This window comes from Capricornis sumatraensis, chromosome 8 (genome assembly GCF_032405125.1).
Source record: "Capricornis sumatraensis isolate serow.1 chromosome 8, serow.2, whole genome shotgun sequence".
NCBI classification, from domain to species: domain Eukaryota; kingdom Metazoa; phylum Chordata; class Mammalia; order Artiodactyla; family Bovidae; genus Capricornis; species Capricornis sumatraensis.
This window is the reverse complement of record NC_091076.1, coordinates 96,536,761-96,554,797: the sequence shown is the minus strand read 5'-3', so window position 1 is coordinate 96,554,797 and position 18,037 is coordinate 96,536,761. Positions and strand designations below refer to the sequence as shown.

At 37.7% G+C, this 18,037-nt stretch overlaps 1 protein-coding gene across 1 annotated transcript in view; it reads right to left on the bottom strand.

Annotated features, from left to right (window-relative positions):
* EFCAB13 (EF-hand calcium binding domain 13) overlaps positions 1 to 18,037 on the bottom strand; it is a 145,243-nt gene that overhangs the window by 105,274 nt on the left and 21,932 nt on the right. Inside the window, exons 6-7 of the mRNA XM_068977491.1 lie at positions 17,147 to 17,290; positions 1,368 to 1,511 (exon numbers count right to left, since the gene is read on the bottom strand). Coding sequence (XP_068833592.1) covers positions 1,368 to 1,511; positions 17,147 to 17,290 — 288 coding nt within the window. The remainder of the gene's footprint in view (positions 1 to 1,367; positions 1,512 to 17,146; positions 17,291 to 18,037) is intronic.

Sequence of the window (18,037 nt, the reverse complement as noted above, 5' to 3'; positions counted from 1 at the left end):
TAATAATTTCACAAGGAAAACATAGAAAATATAGCTGTCAAGGATGATTCTTAGGTTTCTGCTTCACATTTCTTGAGCCTGTTCTAGGTGCCAAACAGTGATAAATTTTTATATCTACATCCTACAATAATCCTATGAAATTAGTATTATTTGTCTAATCCATGTCTCCAAATAAAGAGGGTGACCTAGAAGCCCAACTAGAATTTCATAAGCCAAAAAGCAAGGCACTGCAGTCGTTTCATATATGATTTCTGTTGCTCCTGGTAGAGCATGCCCTGAAGGCTATTTAATAATATGACTTGAGATTAGTCTTTAAAATTCCTATTTATATACATTTTCATGCTCCAATACATAGATCTCTCCACTCATGTCTATTATCTAAGAGCCCACCATAAATGACTACCTATTGAAACTGCATGCAGCCTGCTTCTACCTCCAGACTACACTTCACCAACCAAAGGCCCACTATAAAGCCACTACTACCAAATGACAAAATCCAGTAGAATCCCACCAGAAAGGATGCCATGTCTGATTATATTCCTGCCACATTTACACAAACTGCTCCCTTAGTCTAAAAAGTTTCACCCTCTACCACCATCTGCAACTAACTCCTACAAATCCTTCAACATTTAGCTCATATGTCACCTCCTCTAATAATCTTTCTCTAGTGTTCCAATATGCATATATATACTCTATAATAGTATTTGCTACATATATTATCATAATTTTCAGTTTATTTGCCTTTTTCTACATCAGAATGTGAGCTCCTTCAGAACAATAAATATGTTTTATTCATCTGTGTATCTATCACCTACCACTTTCAGGCACAGTAGATATTAAATGACTATCTGACTCATTAAATGAATGGATAAATCAATTAATCAATCACTAATCAATCCATTATTATAGGACATCTCTTGGTCACATGTAAACACCTAATATAAAATATATGCTAAATATACTGTTTAAAGAGAATGTAATTATACAGCACAGGAAGATTTTGTAATCAAAGCTACAAAACAAAGTTGGAAATTTAAGAAATTTAGGTCTCCTAACCTGTGGAGTCAATGCTCTTGATACCACAGAAACTACCTCTCCACAGAGACAAGAAATGACTATTTGAAATGAGAGATAACAATGAAAAGAAAAAAAAATCCATTTTTCTCTTATATTTTTGCCAAACATACCAAAATATAACAATTAGAAATTTCTCACTTAATTTTTCTAGACCATCTTTTATCATAGACACCAGCAAGCAGTGTCATGGCAAAGGGCAAAAATCAAGTAGGAAAAGGAGAAGTAAAGGATGAATCAGGAAAATTGGTAGCCAAGAAAGAAATACGTATACATCGATTCAAATAACTCACTGTTGATATTAGCATATTTTATCACTTCCTGCAAAGTTTCAGGGACTACCAAGATATCCATGCTATCCAACACTTTATCCACTTCAGAAGCTGGAACTCGACCACCTTTTATCCTGTGAAAAATCTTCAAGGCATTCTGAAATGCTGCAAAAGTACAATAAACAAAGAAATTACTGTACGATGACAATCAACATCTCTCCCTGGAAGAGCAGATTTTGATCTGGGAAAAATAAATTTAAGGATTTCTAAAAATTTACCTGCAAGTAGGCATTTGCCCAATTCTAGCCATATTCTTAGTATAAAATGTAATATTTGCTATTATACTGCTAAAATAATATTATCAATAATAATTGGTTTTTACTGAATGCTGTCTATGTGCCAGGAACTGTGCTAAAAATTTATGGGCTATATAATTCCATTATCACAATCAGCCTATAAATAAAATTTTTCATTATCCCTACATTACAGATAAGGAAACTAAGGCTCAGAAAGTCCCTTCTGATTGTACTTTAAGTATATGGAAAAGCCAGAATTCTAATCCAAAATGTTTGCTCTTAATCATTATACTATACTCACCTCTTAGTTAAAACTTTTAGGTATAACAATTTCTTAACAGTGGTATAATCTACAATAGCAAGACACCTTAATCCAAAATTGGGGGCAGTTATTAATTAAAGCATAATTTAGGAAAGATACTGTAAAAGAGAGAAGAATGGTGTAAATACAGAATTTTTCTTCAGATTTTTAATATACTACACAAATTTGACAATGGTTTAACCACTATTAAAATGTCTATTTATAGAAATCTCTTAACTGTCCTTGATATCAAAAGTGAACTGGGAAGAACATGGTTAAAAGAAAGTAAATGTAATCATGAAGAGAATCTTCCCCCAAAAGAAGGCTTCCTTAAAACCTAAACAGTTAAGTTCAGTTCAGTCCCTCAGTCGTGTCCAACTCTTTGCGATCCCATGAATTGCAGCACGCCAGGCATCCCTGTTCATCACCAACTCCCAGAGTTCACCCAAATACCTGTGCATCGAGTCGGTGATGCCATCCAGCCATCTCATCTTCTGTCGTCCCCTTCTCATCCTGCCCCCAATACCCCCCAGCATCAGGGTCTTTTCCAATGAGTCAACTCTTTGCATGAGGTGGCCAAAGTATTGGAGTGTCAACTTCAACATCAGTCCTTCCAATGAACACCCAGGACTGATCTCCTTTAGGATGGACTGGTTGGATCTCCTTGCAGTCCGAGGGACTCTCAAGGGTCTTCTCCAACACCACAGTTCAAAAGCATCAATTATTCGGCACTCAGCTTTCTTCACAGTCCAACTCTCACATCCATACATGATCATTTGAAAAACCATAGCCTTGACTAGACAGACCTTTGTTGGCAAAGTAATGTCTCTCCTTTTCAATATGCTATCTAGGTTGGTCATAACTTTCCTTCCAAGGAGTAAGCGTCTTTTAATTTCATGGTTGCAATCACCATCTGCAGTGATTTTGGAGCCCAGAAAAATAAAGTCTGACACTGTTTCTACTGTTTCCCTATCTATTTGCCATGAAGTGATGGGACCAGATGCCATGATCTTAGTTTTCTGAATGTTGAGCTTTAAGCCAACCTTTTCACTCTCCTCTTTCACTTTCATCAAGAGGCTTTTTAGCTCCTCTTCACTTTCTGCCATAATGGTGGTGTGTCATCTGCATATCTGAGGTTACTGATATTTCTCCCGGCAATCTTAATTCCAGCTTGTGTTTCTTCCAGCCCAGGGTTTCTCATGATGTACTCTGCATAGAAATTAAATAAGCAGGGTGACAATATACAGCCTTGATGTACACCTTTTCCTATTTGGAATCAGTCTGTTGTTCCATGTCTAGTTCTAACTGTTGCTTCCTGACCTGCATATAGATTTCTCAAGAGGAAGGTCAGGTGGTCTAGTATTCCCATCTCTTTTCAGAATCTTCCAGAGTTGATTGTGATCCACACAGTCAAAGGCTTTGGCATAGTCAATAAAGCAGAAGTAGATGTTTTTCTGGAACTCTCTTGCTTTTTCAATGATCCAGAGGATGTTGGCAATTTGACCTCTGGTTCCTCTGCCTTTTCTAAAACCAGCTTGAACATCTGGAAGCTCACAGTTCACATATTGCTGAAGCCTGGCTTGGAGAATTTTGAGCATTACCTTACTAGCATGTGAGATGAGTGCAATTGTGAGGTAGTTTGAGCATTCTTTGGCATTGCCTTCCTTTGGGATTGGAATGAAAACAGACCTTTTCCAGTCCTGTGGCCACTGCTGAGTTTTCCTAATTTGCTGACATATTGAGTGCAGCACTTTCACAGCATCATCTTTCAGGATTTGAAAGAGCTCAACTAGAATTCCATCACCTCCACTAGCTTTGTTCGTAGTGGTGCTTCCTAAGGCCCACTTGACTTCACATTCCAGGATGTCTGGCTTTACATGAGTGATCGCACCATCGTGATTATCTGGGTCGTGAAGATCTTTTTTGTATAGTTCTTCTGTGTATTCTTGCCACCTCTTCTTTAATATATTCTGCTTCTGTTAGGTCCATACTGCTTCTGTCCTTTATCGAGCCCATCTTTGCATGCAATGTTCCCTTGGTATCTCTAATTTTCTTGAAGAGATCTCTAGTCTTTCCCATTCTGTTGTTTTCCTCTTGTTCCCTGCATTGATCCTAAACAGTTATCTGTATCAAAATACTACATTTAAGATATTTAAGTGTAACTTAGACCACTATATCCCTTAATTTACGTTGATAAGGAAGCACAATTCAAATAATTCCAGAGGGCAAATCACTTTGTAGTCAGACTAGATTTCCTTGGAATTCAGCATATAGTAAACATAATGATCTACAAGTCCTTAGATAAGCACAGTAGAAGAGCAAGAACTGAGCACTATTCATTCAGCTAGTAGTTATCAGTCAAGTGAGCAAAAACAGCAGAGGAAAGAGAACAAGATGGCAGAGGAGTAGGTGGACCATGGAGTACACCTCTCTCCCTGGATACATCAGGAATACACCTTCAGACACAGAAGTGCATACAGAACTCCAGCTGAGAACAGACAGGAGTACCTGACCAGTGGAAAAGAATATATAGAACCATGCAAAACTCGATAGGATGAAGGATCTAGGGAGAAAAACAGGAGTGTTAGCAGGACCGGACCTGCCTTCAGCAGGTGGGGGAACTGAAGTAGGGGTCTGATCCCCACAATGGGGCAACTGTCTTGAGTCAGAGAAGAAACTTTAAGGCTGAGAGTGAAACAGCTGATTGGTGGCAGCCTAATTGGAATGAGAATCAGACGGTCCTTGCCACAGCGATACACACCTCGGGCAGGAATGCTGGTCTCCTGGAAGGCGCAGCAGCTGGGAGCTGGAGTTTAGGGATTGTGGAGCAATCCCAGGGCGAGGGCTGCTATTGACTTCGGAGAGATAGATTGAGGGGATGTGAGGGATATCGTGGTGGGAAATGCCAGTGAAGGAAAGCGAGGCAACCATGGAAGCAACGCGATACTGCTGAGTCACATGTAGGGGTGGAGCCATCACCATAGCCTCTCTCTCCCCACAGGCCAGCATTGGCAGCTGAACAATAGAGAGGCTGACCCATCAAATGCCTGATGCACTGAACTACAGAGTAGGACCCCACTCAAGGTGCCCCTTTAAGTGCCTGATGCACCTATCTACAGAGTAGGACCCCAGGCAGGGGGGCACCTCTATTTGCCTGACGCGCCAAACAACAGAGAAGGACCCCAGGCAAGGGAGCCCTCTAAGTGCCTGAACGGGCGGAGCTACAGAGAAAGACTGGCCAAAAAGGCCTTCTGATTGACAGCTACAAGAGGCTTGGAAAAAAAGACTCTGATAGGGCCGTAACTCCTGCAGCAGAGGCAGTCTGTGTCCCTGCACACTTGGTGCTGCCAGGGTCCCCGCAAGCCAAGCAGCTGCACCACCTTCACACTCAAGTCTCACTGGGGCAGAGCTACCATGGGCAAAAAAAGAGTCTTGCATCTATTGCACACAGGGTCGCTTCGGTCATGTCTGACTGTTTGCGACCCTGTAGACTGTGGCCTGTCAGGCTTCTCTATCAGAGAGGGGGTTCTCCAGGCAAGAATACTGCAGCATATTGGCCAATACTGGTTGCTATACCCTTCTAGAGCACTATATTTCCTGCTGCCCTAGCCACCAACCCCCCTGAATACCTAGTGCTGCCAGAATTCCTGTGACCCAAGCAGTTGCACCACCTCCACACCTGGCCCTCATGGGGGGAAACCCAAGCCCTCCAGGGTAGCCTCAGCAGCTAAACCCCAGTAGATGACCCACATGTAGAGGTGGAAATAAAACGACAATTGAAACCCAGGGGCAGTGTGGCTAAGGAATAAGACCCCCCAAACCTTCCCAACATCTGTACAAGCTGCAGATTAAATCTACAAGATCAACTAAGCAGACTCTGTGTCAATGGAATATATAAAAGAGCATTGAGAGCTTCCATTAAAAAAAAATGTACTAGTTCTGATAGCTGTGGACATTGGAGGCAAGAACACACAGGACGAGGACCAGATTAGAATCTGAGGGGCCCCCACTGCAGGTCCAGAAATCAGCAGTGTTGGAGGGCATCCTAGGGAGGTAAGGTAGACTGTGACTCCCAGCGAGGGAAAGGGCTCTTGACAGCAGTGGCTCAAGAAAAACATTTATTATTCTTATTTTTACTTTTTCTGTAGATACTTGTGGATTTTGTTGTTGTTTTTTTTTCCTTTTTTCCTTCCTCTGTTGTAGTTGTTGGCTTTATTGGCACTAAGAAATCCAATTAAGCTTTTGAGCTTTTTTTTCTCAGTCTCATTTTTTATTGTTGTCATAAACCTCTGCCTCTACATAGGGCTTTTGCAGTTCTGTGGAGTTTTCCTCCTTTTTTTTGTTTTCTCTTTTTTAATTTTAATTTTTAATTTTTTAACCTATTATTGTTTTTTCTACATATATTCCTTTGTTTGCTTTTCCTACTGCTTTTTCCCCTTGCAGTTAATCTTTAACGTATATAAATCTTCTTCATCTACCTCTACTTAACTTTGTGTATCTATTCTTTCTTTCTTTTCTTTCTCTCCTTCCCTCTCACCATATTTGTTAGTTTTATTTTCATTGCTTTATTCCCCAATTGGCACCTTGCTTTAGTTTTGTTTTCCAGTTTGTGCTTTAATTAGTTTTGTTCTGATAGATATAATTTTTGTTTTTCCTTTGTTTGCCAGGTCAATCTATTGTACTTTATTTTTGTTGGACTGTTTTGATTTTATGTGTATTTTTTTTTAATTTTTTAATTTTTTTTAATTTTAAAATCTTTAATTCTTACATGCGTTCCCAAACATGAACCCCCCTCCCACCTCCCTCCCCATAACATCTCTGTGGATATGTGTATTTTCAGTCACACTTTCTATTGTTGTTATAAACTTCTGCTTCTACATTGGGCTTTTGCAGTTTTGTGGCGTTTTCCTTTTTTCTTTCTTCTTCTATTTTTATCCTTTTCTTTTTTATTTTAAATTTTAAAAACCTATTATATTTTTCTACATTTACTTCTTTGTTTGCCGTTCCTACTGTTTTTCCCCTTGCAGTTAATCTTTAATGTACATAAATCTTCATCTACCTCTATTTAACTTTGTATATCTATTATTTCTTTCTTTTATTTCTTTCCTTTTCTCCCAACATATTTGTTCATTTTGTTTTCATTGCCTTATTCTCCACTTGGCACCTTGTTTTAGTTTTGTTTTCCAATTTGTACTTAAGTTAGTTTTGTTAACTGGTAAATATAATTTTTTATTTCGTTTGTTCACCAGATCAGTCTACTGTACTTTATTTTTGTTGGACTGTTTTCACTTTTCTCATGGGTGTATATGTGTATATTCCATTATTTTAGTTATTTGCCTGATTTTGTAACTGATATTTGTCTGGGGTTCATCTTTGGTTTCTTGTTTTTGGATATTTGCTTTAATCTCACCTAATGCCATAACAAACCACTTGTGGAATCTTCATTCCTGACCACAGGTCAAGCCCTGGGCCTTTTGAGTAGGAGCACTGACTCCAAGACCTAGACTACCTGAGAACTAACCCTAGGGAGTATCAAATAGTGAGAACTCACACAAAGGAAACCACTGGAATACAAGACCTGGCATCACCCAACCACCAGTAGCACCCTGTGCAGGACACCTCATTTAAACAAAAATACAGACCCAATCATCAGCAGACAGGATTACCACCTCACTTAGCCTTGCCCATTAGAGGAAAAATAAACAAACAAAAACTCAGCATAAATCTCACCCTATATAAGCTCACACAAACCACAGGACCGATCTTAGGAGAGCAGAAACCAAAAGGAAGAAAGAATTTAATCTTCTTCAAGGAAAAAATTCAACTTCTCTTTAAGCATGAGAAAGGAGACCTCAAACACAATACCCTAAAAAATAATAATAATAATGAAAAGGCAGAGAAATATGGCACAAATTAAAGAACAAACTAGAAGCACTGAACTCCAAATAAATGAGGAGGAAATAGGCAAACTACCTGAAAAAGAATTCAGAATAATGATAGTAAAGATGTTCAAAAACCTTGAAAACAAAATGGTGAAATTGTAAGCATCAATTAACAAAGATCTAGAAGAATTAAACAATAAACATATAGAGACAAACAACACAATTACTGAAATTAAAAATACTCTGAAAGGAATCAATAGAATATCTGAAGCAGAACAAATCAGTGAGCTGGAAGATAAAATGGTGGAAATAACTTCTGAAGAGCAGAATAAAGTAAAAGAATGAAAAGAGCCAAGGACAGTCTCAGAGACCTCTGGGACCGTATCAAACGCACCAACATTCAAATTATAGAGGTCCCAGAAGAAGAAGAGAAAAAGAAAGGGTATGAGAAAATTTTTGATGATATTATAGTTGAAAACTTATCCAACATGGAAAAGGAAACAGTCAGTGAAGTCCAAGAGGCACAAAGAGTCCCATACAGAATAAACCCAAGGAAAAACACACCAAGACACATACTAATCAAACTAACAAAAAATAAACACAAAGAAAGAATATTAAAAGCAGCAAGGGAGTAGCAACAAGTAACATAAAAGGGAAACCCCATACACTTAACAGCTGATCTTTCAGCAGAAACTCTGCAGGCCAGAAGGGAATAGCAGGATATATTAAAGTACTGAAAGGGAAAAATCTACAACCAAGATTACTGTACCCAGCAAGGATCTCATTCAAAATTGATGGAGAAATAAAAAGCTTTTCAGACAAGCAAAAGTTTAGAGAATTCAGTACCACCAAACTGGCTTTACAACAAATGTAAAGGGACTTCTATAGTCAAAGGGGAGGAAGATCTACAAAATCAATTTCAAATAATTAAGAAAATGGCAATAGGAACATATATATCAATAATTACTTTAAATGTAAATGGATTAAATGCTCCAACCAAAAGACACAGACTGGCTGAAAGTATACAAAAACAAGACCCATATCTATGCTGTCTACAAGAAACCCACTTCAGACCTAAAGACACATAACAGACTGAAAGTGAGAGGATGGAAAAATATATTCCATGCAAATGAGAAGCAAAAGAAAGCTGGAGTAGCAATCCTCATATCAGAAAAAAATACACCTTAAAATAAAGAAGATTACAAGAGATAAGGAAGGACACTAAATAATGATCAAGGGATCAATCCAGGAGGAAGACATAACAATTGTAAATATCTATGCACCCAACATAGAAACACCTCAATACATAAGACAAACACTAACAGACATAAAAGAAGAAACTGACAGTAACACAATAATAGTTAAGTCGCTCGCTCAGTCGTGTCCGACTCTTTGCAACCCGTGCACTGTAGCCCACCAGTCTCCTCTGTCTATGGGATTCTCCAGGCAAGAATACTGGAGTGGGTTGCCATTTCCTTCTCCAGGGGATCTTCCTGACCCAGGGATCAAACCAGGTCTCCTGCATTGCAGGAAGATGCTTTAACCTCTGAGCCACCAGGGAAGCCCTCACATACAAAAGCAAGACCCATATCTATGCTGTCTATAAGAAACCCACTTCAGACCTAAAGACACATATACACTGAAAGTGAGAGGATGGAAAAATATATTGCATGCAAATGGGAAGCAAAAGAAAGCTGGAGTAGCAATCCTCATATCAGGAAAAAAAAATACACCTTAAAATAAAGAAGATTACAAGAGATAAGGAAGGACACTACATAATGATCAAGGGATCAATCCAGGAGGAAGACATAACAACTGTAAATATCTATGCACCCAACATAGAAACACCTCGATACATAAGACAAACACTAACAGACATAAAAGGAGAAACTGACAGGAACACAATAACAGTAGGAGACTTAAACACCTCACTCACACCAATGGACAGATCATCAAAACAGAAAATTAATAAGGAAACACAAGTCTTAAATGATACATTAGATGAGATGGAGCTCATTGATATCTTCAAGACATTCCATCCAAATGCAGAAGAATACACTTTCTTCTCAAATGCACATGGAACATTCTCCAGGATAGACCACATCTTGAGTCATAAATCAAACCTCAGTAAATTTAAGAAAACTGAAATTGTATCAAGCATCTTCTCTGACCACAATGCTATGAGATTGGATATTAATTACAAGAAAAAAAAGTATAAGAAACACAAACACATGGAGATTAAATAACACGTTTCTAAATAACCAACAGTTTACTGAAGAAATCAAAAGGGAAATCAAAAATTTCTAGAAACAAATGACAATGAAAACACAACTCAAAAGCAGTTCTAAGAGGGAAGTTTATAGCAACACAATCCTATCTCAGGAAACAAGAAAAACATCGAACAGACAACCTAACTTTACACCTAAATCAAGTGGAAAAAGAAGAACAAAAAAGAAAACAGAATTAGTAGAAGAAAAGAAATCATAATGATCCAAGAAGAAATAAATGAAAAAGAAATCAAAGAAACAATAGTACAGATTAATAAAACTAAAAGCTGGTTCTTTGAGAAGATAAAACTGACAAACCTTTAGTCAGACTCATCACAAAAGAAAGAAAGAAGAATCAAATCAACAAAGTTAGAAATGAAAAAGGAGAAGTTACAACAGCCAGTGCAGAAATAAAAAGGATTATAAGAGACTATTATGAACAACCATATGCAATAAAATAGATAACCTGGAAAAATGGACAGGTTCTTAGAAAAGTTCAATCTTCCAAGACTGAACCAGGAAGAAATAGAAATTATGAACAACGCAATTACAAGCACTGAAATTGAAGCTGGGATCAAAAATCTTCCAAAACACAAAAGCCCAGGACCAGATGGCTTCACAGAATTCTATCAAACATTTAGAGAAGAGCTAATGCTTATCCTTCTAAAATTCTTTCAGAAAATTTCAGAGGAAGGAACACTTCCAAACTCATTCTACGAGGCTACCATCACCCTGATACCAAAACCAGACAAAGACAACACACAAAAAGAAAACTACAGGCCAATATCACTGATGAACATAGATGTAAAAATCCTCAACAAAATTCTAGCAAACAGAATTCAGTTACACATCATAAAACTCATACACCATCATCAAATTGGGTTTCTTCAAGGGATGCAAAGATTCTTCAATATATGTAAATCAATCAAGTGATATACCATATTAACAAATTGAAAGATAAAAACTATGTATGATAATCTCAACAGGTGCAGAAAAAGCCTTTGACAAAATTCAGCACCCATTTATGATTAAAACTCTTCAAAAAATGGGCATAGAAGGAACCTACCTCAACATAGTAAAGGCCATATATGATAAGCCTACAGCAAACATTATTCTCAATGGTGAAAAACTGAAAGCATTCCCCCTAAGACCAGCATCAGAGTCTTTTCCAATGAGTCAACTCTTTGCATGAGGTGGCCAAAGTACTGGAGTTTCAGCTTTGCCATCATTCCTTCCAAAGAAATCCCAGGACTGATCTCCTTCAGAATGGACTGGTTGGATCTCCTTGCAGTCCAAGGGACTCTCAAGAGTCTTCTCCAACACCACAGTTCAAAAGCATCAATTCTTTGGTGCTCAGCCTTCTTCACAGTCCAACTCTCACATCCATACATGACTACAGGAAAAACCAGAGCCTTGACTAGATGGACCTTAGTCAGCAAAGTAATGTCTCTGCTTTTGAATATACTATCAACCAATTAAATATTCAACATTATGGGGTTAAATTACAGTATATCTACATTTTCAGATACCATGTAGCTATTTGAAAATGAAAGGCTAAAATAAATAAATTTATTTTTTAAGTTTCAATAAAAAAATAAAAGGCTGACCTGTATCTATTAACATGGAAAACTTTTCAAGATATATTACTTATTTTTTAAAAATCATACTAGAAAACAATGTATATAGCATGACTCTTTTGTCTTAAAGTAGATTATTTATATTTTTCCCTTTTTTAGAGGGTCTCTCGATTCCTAACTGTATGCTTCATCTTTTTACTAGCTTCTGTGAGATCAAAGGGCTTCCCTTGCGGCTCAGCTGGTAAAGAATCCACCTGTAATGTGGGAGACCTGGGTTCAATCAACCCACTGCCTAAAATTGGTAACTTATCTCATCTTACAAAATACACATATATATATTCCTAATTGAATACAAAATGGATTCTAAGGTCAACATTAAATTATAGGAGGAATTAAAGAGTGTCTTTCACATCTTTATACACTTAAATATTTCTTGGATATTTTATAAAAATAACATTCAAGAATTATGTGTGTTTATTTAAAAGGAAAAAAAGAAGCCTGGGACCTCCTGATTAGTCTCAGAACATGTGGCAATAAACAGAAATAAGGTCAAAATAGGAAACCAGGAATTGAAAACCAAGGAATATAATGGAGCAAATAAGCTATTCTTAACTGTGGAACAACAAGTAGGCAGTACCTAGAAGTCCAAACAAACATATAAATCTATGGTCAGGAAAAGGCTGTAAGTCAAAAACCAAGGGGATAAAAGAGAATCCCAACACCACAGGAGTTAATCAAAATGCCAAGTAGGAAGTAAGGAATTAAAAAAGGAAAAGCAAACCAAGCACCATGTCTATATTAATCACAGCTTCATATGGTAGGCATTTAATAACATTTATTACATTAATGAATCAGTAAACTTTGAAGAGTTTTTCTTGTCTCTTGTTTGCTTACTCAGGAATATTGACTATCACATTCATGTATCCTTGATTCTAAGAAAATACAGGTTGGCTGACAATAAATATATATAATCCCAATTTATGTAATCTTCTATAAGCACAGAAACTTGATCTTGACTAAGGGAAAAACAAAAGGACTGCTAAAATTAGATCATAAACACTAGAGATTGCAGACCTTTGGAAGCACTATTTCTATCATTAACATGAGTAGTCCTTTCAACTATTTTCTTTACAATTTATATGCAGTGCAAGCTAAAAGCTATTAAGAGACAATTCAGTAATTTGAAAACTTGAGGTAGAAACTCATGCAGATTCCAGGCAATGGGAAAAGAACTGTCAAGGGTAGACAAGAAAACAGATATGAGTCTTCAACAGAAGGGAAAAAAATGAACTAAGGCATGAAGTAAGAATGCAATTGGCAGGTATGGAGATTTATGACTAACTGGAGCATGGGGAAAAAAGGCAAAGTGGTTGTCTGAGGAGGCCTTACAAATGACTGAGAAAAGAATGGAAGCTAAAGGCAAAGGAGAAAAGGAAAGATATACCCATTTGAATGCAGAGTTCCAAAGAATAGCGAGGAGAGATAGAAAGCCTTCCACAGTGGTCAATGCAAAGAAATAGAGGAAAACAATAGAATGGGAAAGACTAGAGAGAGCTTCAAGAACATTACAGATACCAAGGGAATATTTCATGCAAAGATGGGCTCAATAAAGGACAGAAATGGTAGGGACCTAACAAAAGCAGAAGATATTAAGAAGAGGTGGCAAGAATGCACAGAACTGTACAAAAAAGGTCTTCATGACCCAGATAATCACAATGGTGTGATCACTCACCTACAGCCAGACATCCTGGAATGTGAAGTCAAGTGGGCCTTAGGAAGCATCACAATGAACAAAGCTAGTGGAGGTGATGCAATTCCAGCTAAGCTAAGCTATTTCAAATTCTAAAAGATGATGCTATTAAAGTGTTGCACACAATATGTCAGCACATTTGGAAAACTCAGCAATGGCCACAGGACTGGAAAAGGTCAGTTTTCATTCCAATCCCAAAGGAAGGCAATGCCAAATGTTCAAACTACCACACAATTGCACTCATCTCACATGCTAGTAAAGTAATGCTCAAAATCCTCCAAGCCAGGAGGTTCACAGTATGTGAACCATGAACTTCCAGATGTTCAAGCTGGATTGAGAAAAGGTAGAGGAACCAGAGATCAAATTGCCAACATCTGTTGGATTATCAAAAAAGCAAGAGAGTTCCAGAAAAACATCTACTTCTGCTTCATTGACTATGCCAAAGCCTTTGACTGTGTGGATCACAATCAACTGGAAAATTCTGAAAGAGATGGGAATACCAGACCACCTGACCTGCCTCCTGAGAAATCAGTATGCAGGTCAGGAAGCAACAGTTAGAACTGGACATGGAACAACAGACTGGTTCTAAATCGGGAAAGGAGTATGTCAAGGCTGTATATTGTCACCCTGCTTATTTAACTTCTATGCAGAATACATCATGTGAAATACCAGGCTGGATGAAGCACAAGCTGGAATCAAGATTGCCAGGAGAAATATCAATAACCTCAGACATGCAGATAACACCACCCTTATGGCAGAAAGTGAAGAAGAACTAAAGAGCCTCTTGATGAAAGTGAAAAAGGAGAGTGAAAAAGTTGGCTTAAAGCTCAACATTCAGAAAACTAAGATCATGGCATCTGGTCCCATCACTTCATGGCAAATAGATGGGGAAACAATGGAAACATTGAGAGACTACTTTCTTGAGCTCCAAAATTACTGCAGATGGTGATTGCAGCCATTAAATTAAAAGACGCTTGCTCCTGGGAAGAAAAGCTATGACCAACCTAGATAGCATATTCAAAAGCAGAGACATTACTTTGCTAACAAACGTCCGTCTAGTCAAAGCTATGGTTTTTCCAGTAAGTCATGTATGGATGTGAGAGTTGGACTGTGAAGAAAGCTGAGTGCCAAAGAATTGATGCTTTTGAACTGTGGTGTTGGAGAAGATTCTTGAGAGTCCCTTGGACTGCAAGGAGATCCAACCAGTCCATCCTAAAGGAAATCAGCCCTGAATGTTCATTGGAAGGACTGATGCTGAAGCTGAAATTCCAAAATTTGGCCACCTGATGTGAAGAGCTGGTTCATAAGAAAAGACCCTGATGATGGGAAACATTGAAGGCAGGAGGAGAAGGGGACAACAGAGGATGAGACTGTGGGATGGCATCATCGACTCCATGGACATGAGTTTGAGTAAGCCCCGGGAGATGATGATGCACAGGGAAGCCTGAAGTCCATGGGGTCACAAAGAGTTGGACACGACTAAGTGACTGAACTGAACTGGAGCATGGGGTTCTTGCCTGGGAAAGATTTACGGAGAAAGGAAGAACAGCAAGCAAAATTATGAAGAAGTGAGGACTAGAAGCATAAGAATTTGGCCTAAGAAGAGCAGCCAAGTTTTTGAGATATTGACATGACAAAAATTGTGTTTTAAGAAAACTGGTCTCGTAGTTGTGTACAGGAAAAAGTGGAGACTGGGGACAGAAAATTAGGATACCATGGCAGTGATCCAGGTTTTTTAGTGCCTTTTATAGAACAGCCCATGTCTAATTTTTCTCAACCTGGACTACTAGGGCAAAAAGGAGTTAAGAAATTCTGAAAAAACATAAATTTGTATAACCACCCCACCCTAAAATCAGTTACCATCAAAAATAATTTTCTTCTATAATTCTGAAGAAAATCTTTTTACCTGGATCCTGAGAGACCAAATAACAGACATCATTCACAGCCTTAAGGAAATCTGAAAAATCCAGCATTCCATTAACTATAAGAAATAATTCAGAAAAAGAAAGAAAAAAACTCCATTAGCAAATTTATCAGCAGATTCACTGAGCATATAAGATAAAAATACAAACTAAAAATGTGGCTAGAATCAACTGACATTAGAATACCATAGTCTATACACAAGTCATGTGGTAGTTCTATTTTTAGTTTTTAAGGAACCTCCATACTGTTCTCCATAGTGGTTGTACCAATTTACATTTCCATCAATGGTATAGGAGGGTTCCCTTTTTTCCACATCTTATCCAGCATTTATTGTTTATGCACTTTTTGATGATGGATATTATGACCTGTGGCTCCCTTAATTAATAACAAGCTTTGCATGCTCTGTAAATGTAATGCATTCTCTATTATCTACTTCTTTGATTCAAATATCAAACATTGAGTGCAAAAATATATATTTTTCTAGGTTTCTGTTGTTGTTCAATAGTCCAGTCATGTCCAATTTCTCTAGCTACTTAAAGTGTTATTTATTAGGGTTTTATTTTTATGTCCTTGAACAAGAGTGATGTTGAACCTATTTGTATATAATTATTGACTATATGTGTTGTATTTTATGTGAAATACTTGTCCATGTGTTTTGTTCTCTTTTCTATTTCATTATTTGTTATCAATTTGTATGAATTCTTTACACATTTTGTAAACTAATCATTTGTCAATTTTGTGAATTGCAAATATCTCCAAGTTTGTAACCTGTCTTTTCACTTCCACTTTTTAAATATGCGTGCTAAGTTGCTTCAGTCATATCTCACTCTTTGCGACCCAATGGACTGTATGTAGCCTACCAGGCTCCTCTGTCCATGGGATTCTCCAAACAAGAATATTGGAATGAGTTGCCATGCCCTACTCCAGGGGATCTTCCCAACCCAGGCAATGAATTTTAATATAATTAAATATATCAAATATATTAATCTCAAACACTTTTTGCCTTAAGAAACTTTCCCTATCCCATGCCATTTCTTACTAAGGCAATTAGCAAAAATTAAAAGTCTAAAAATATCAAACGTTGATGACAGCATGTCATAACCCAACCTAGTAATCAATCAATCCAGTCATGTGTATCAGAGGCCCAATTTTTTAATATCATTATTGTAAATGTGCACAGATGTTTTTTTATAACATTTTAAAGTTTAACTTTTCTATCATTTGTAATTAATCTGACCATGGCAAACCTAGACAGTGAATTAAAAAGCAGAGACATTACGTTGCTGACAAAGGCCCCTATAGTCAAAGCTATGGTTTTTCCAATAGTCATGCATGGACGTGAGAGTTGAGAAGAAGGCTGAACACCGAAGAATTTATGCCTTTGAACTGTGGTGCTGGAAAAGACTCTTGAGAGTCCCTTGGACCACAAAGAGATCAAACCAGTCAATCCTAAAGGAAATCAGTCCTGAATATTCCTTGAAGGACTGATGCTGAAGCTCCAATACTTTGGCCACCTGATACAAAGAGCCAGCTCATTAGAAAAGACCCTAAGGCTGAGAAAGATTGAAGGCAGGAGGAGAAAGGGATGATATAGGACGAGATGGTTGGATGGCATCACTGACTCAACGGACATGAGTTTGAGCAAACTCGGGGATATGGTGAAAGACAGGGAAGCCTGGTGCGCTGCAGTCTACAGGGTTGCAGAGAGTTGGACATGACTGAGTGACTGAACCAAAAACAACATATAACTTATGTCCATGACTGTACACCCCCTAAACTATTAATGAACACATTAAAAACTTACCATCAATATCAACAGTCTTCAGTGCCTTTCGCATTTCTGTGTCACTTATAGAGATCTTCAAGATGCGACGGATCATTGGCAGATCATTCACATAAATCTTACCACCTCGAATTTTACTAAAAATTTTACAGGCTTTCTGAAGTCCTAAATACACATAACAAAACAGTTAATTAATTCAAGGGAATAATCATTTATTCTCCCCATCCTTTCCAGGGTCGGGGCTGAGGGGCAGGTGGGGGACAATCACTAAAGAAAAAAGAGGAGCAAATCTTTGTGTTCCAACTCTTTGCTTTAACATCAGTCTTGTCACTTATTTAGGTATGTCTGGAGCCAGTAACCTCTAAACCTATGAGTTTCTAAAGAATTCTCAGAAACTATCAGAAAACTCATGCAAGGCTCACATAAGCAAAGGCTTCCACAACTTTTCCTAGACATGTTAAACCTTTCTCTGCTTCCTTATAACTTGTGTGTGTTGTCAGTCAAATCTCTTGGTATTCTGACACTTACATGTCAGTAAGTATCCTTCAGTTAAACAGTCAGCTAATAGAGGGCAAGGTTTTTCATTCTTCAAGTCCCAGAATCTACTTCAGAACAGATTCTCAAAAAATGTCTACTGAACTAAATTGGGTTGAATTCACCTTGTTTTCAGAAAAAGAGGCAACAGATAACAGTGATAAATACCAGAAAAAGACTTTTTAAAAGACACTAATGACTTTACTAGTAGAAGTTTCACTAAAGTATTGGAGGTGGAAACCAGATTTCAGTGAAGTAGGAAGTAAATACTAAAGCAGTACTAAAGAATGTTCAAACCTTTGGACATTTGCACTCATCTCCTGTGTTAGTAACATCATGCTTAAAATCTTGCATGCTAGGCTTCAGCCTTATTTGAAC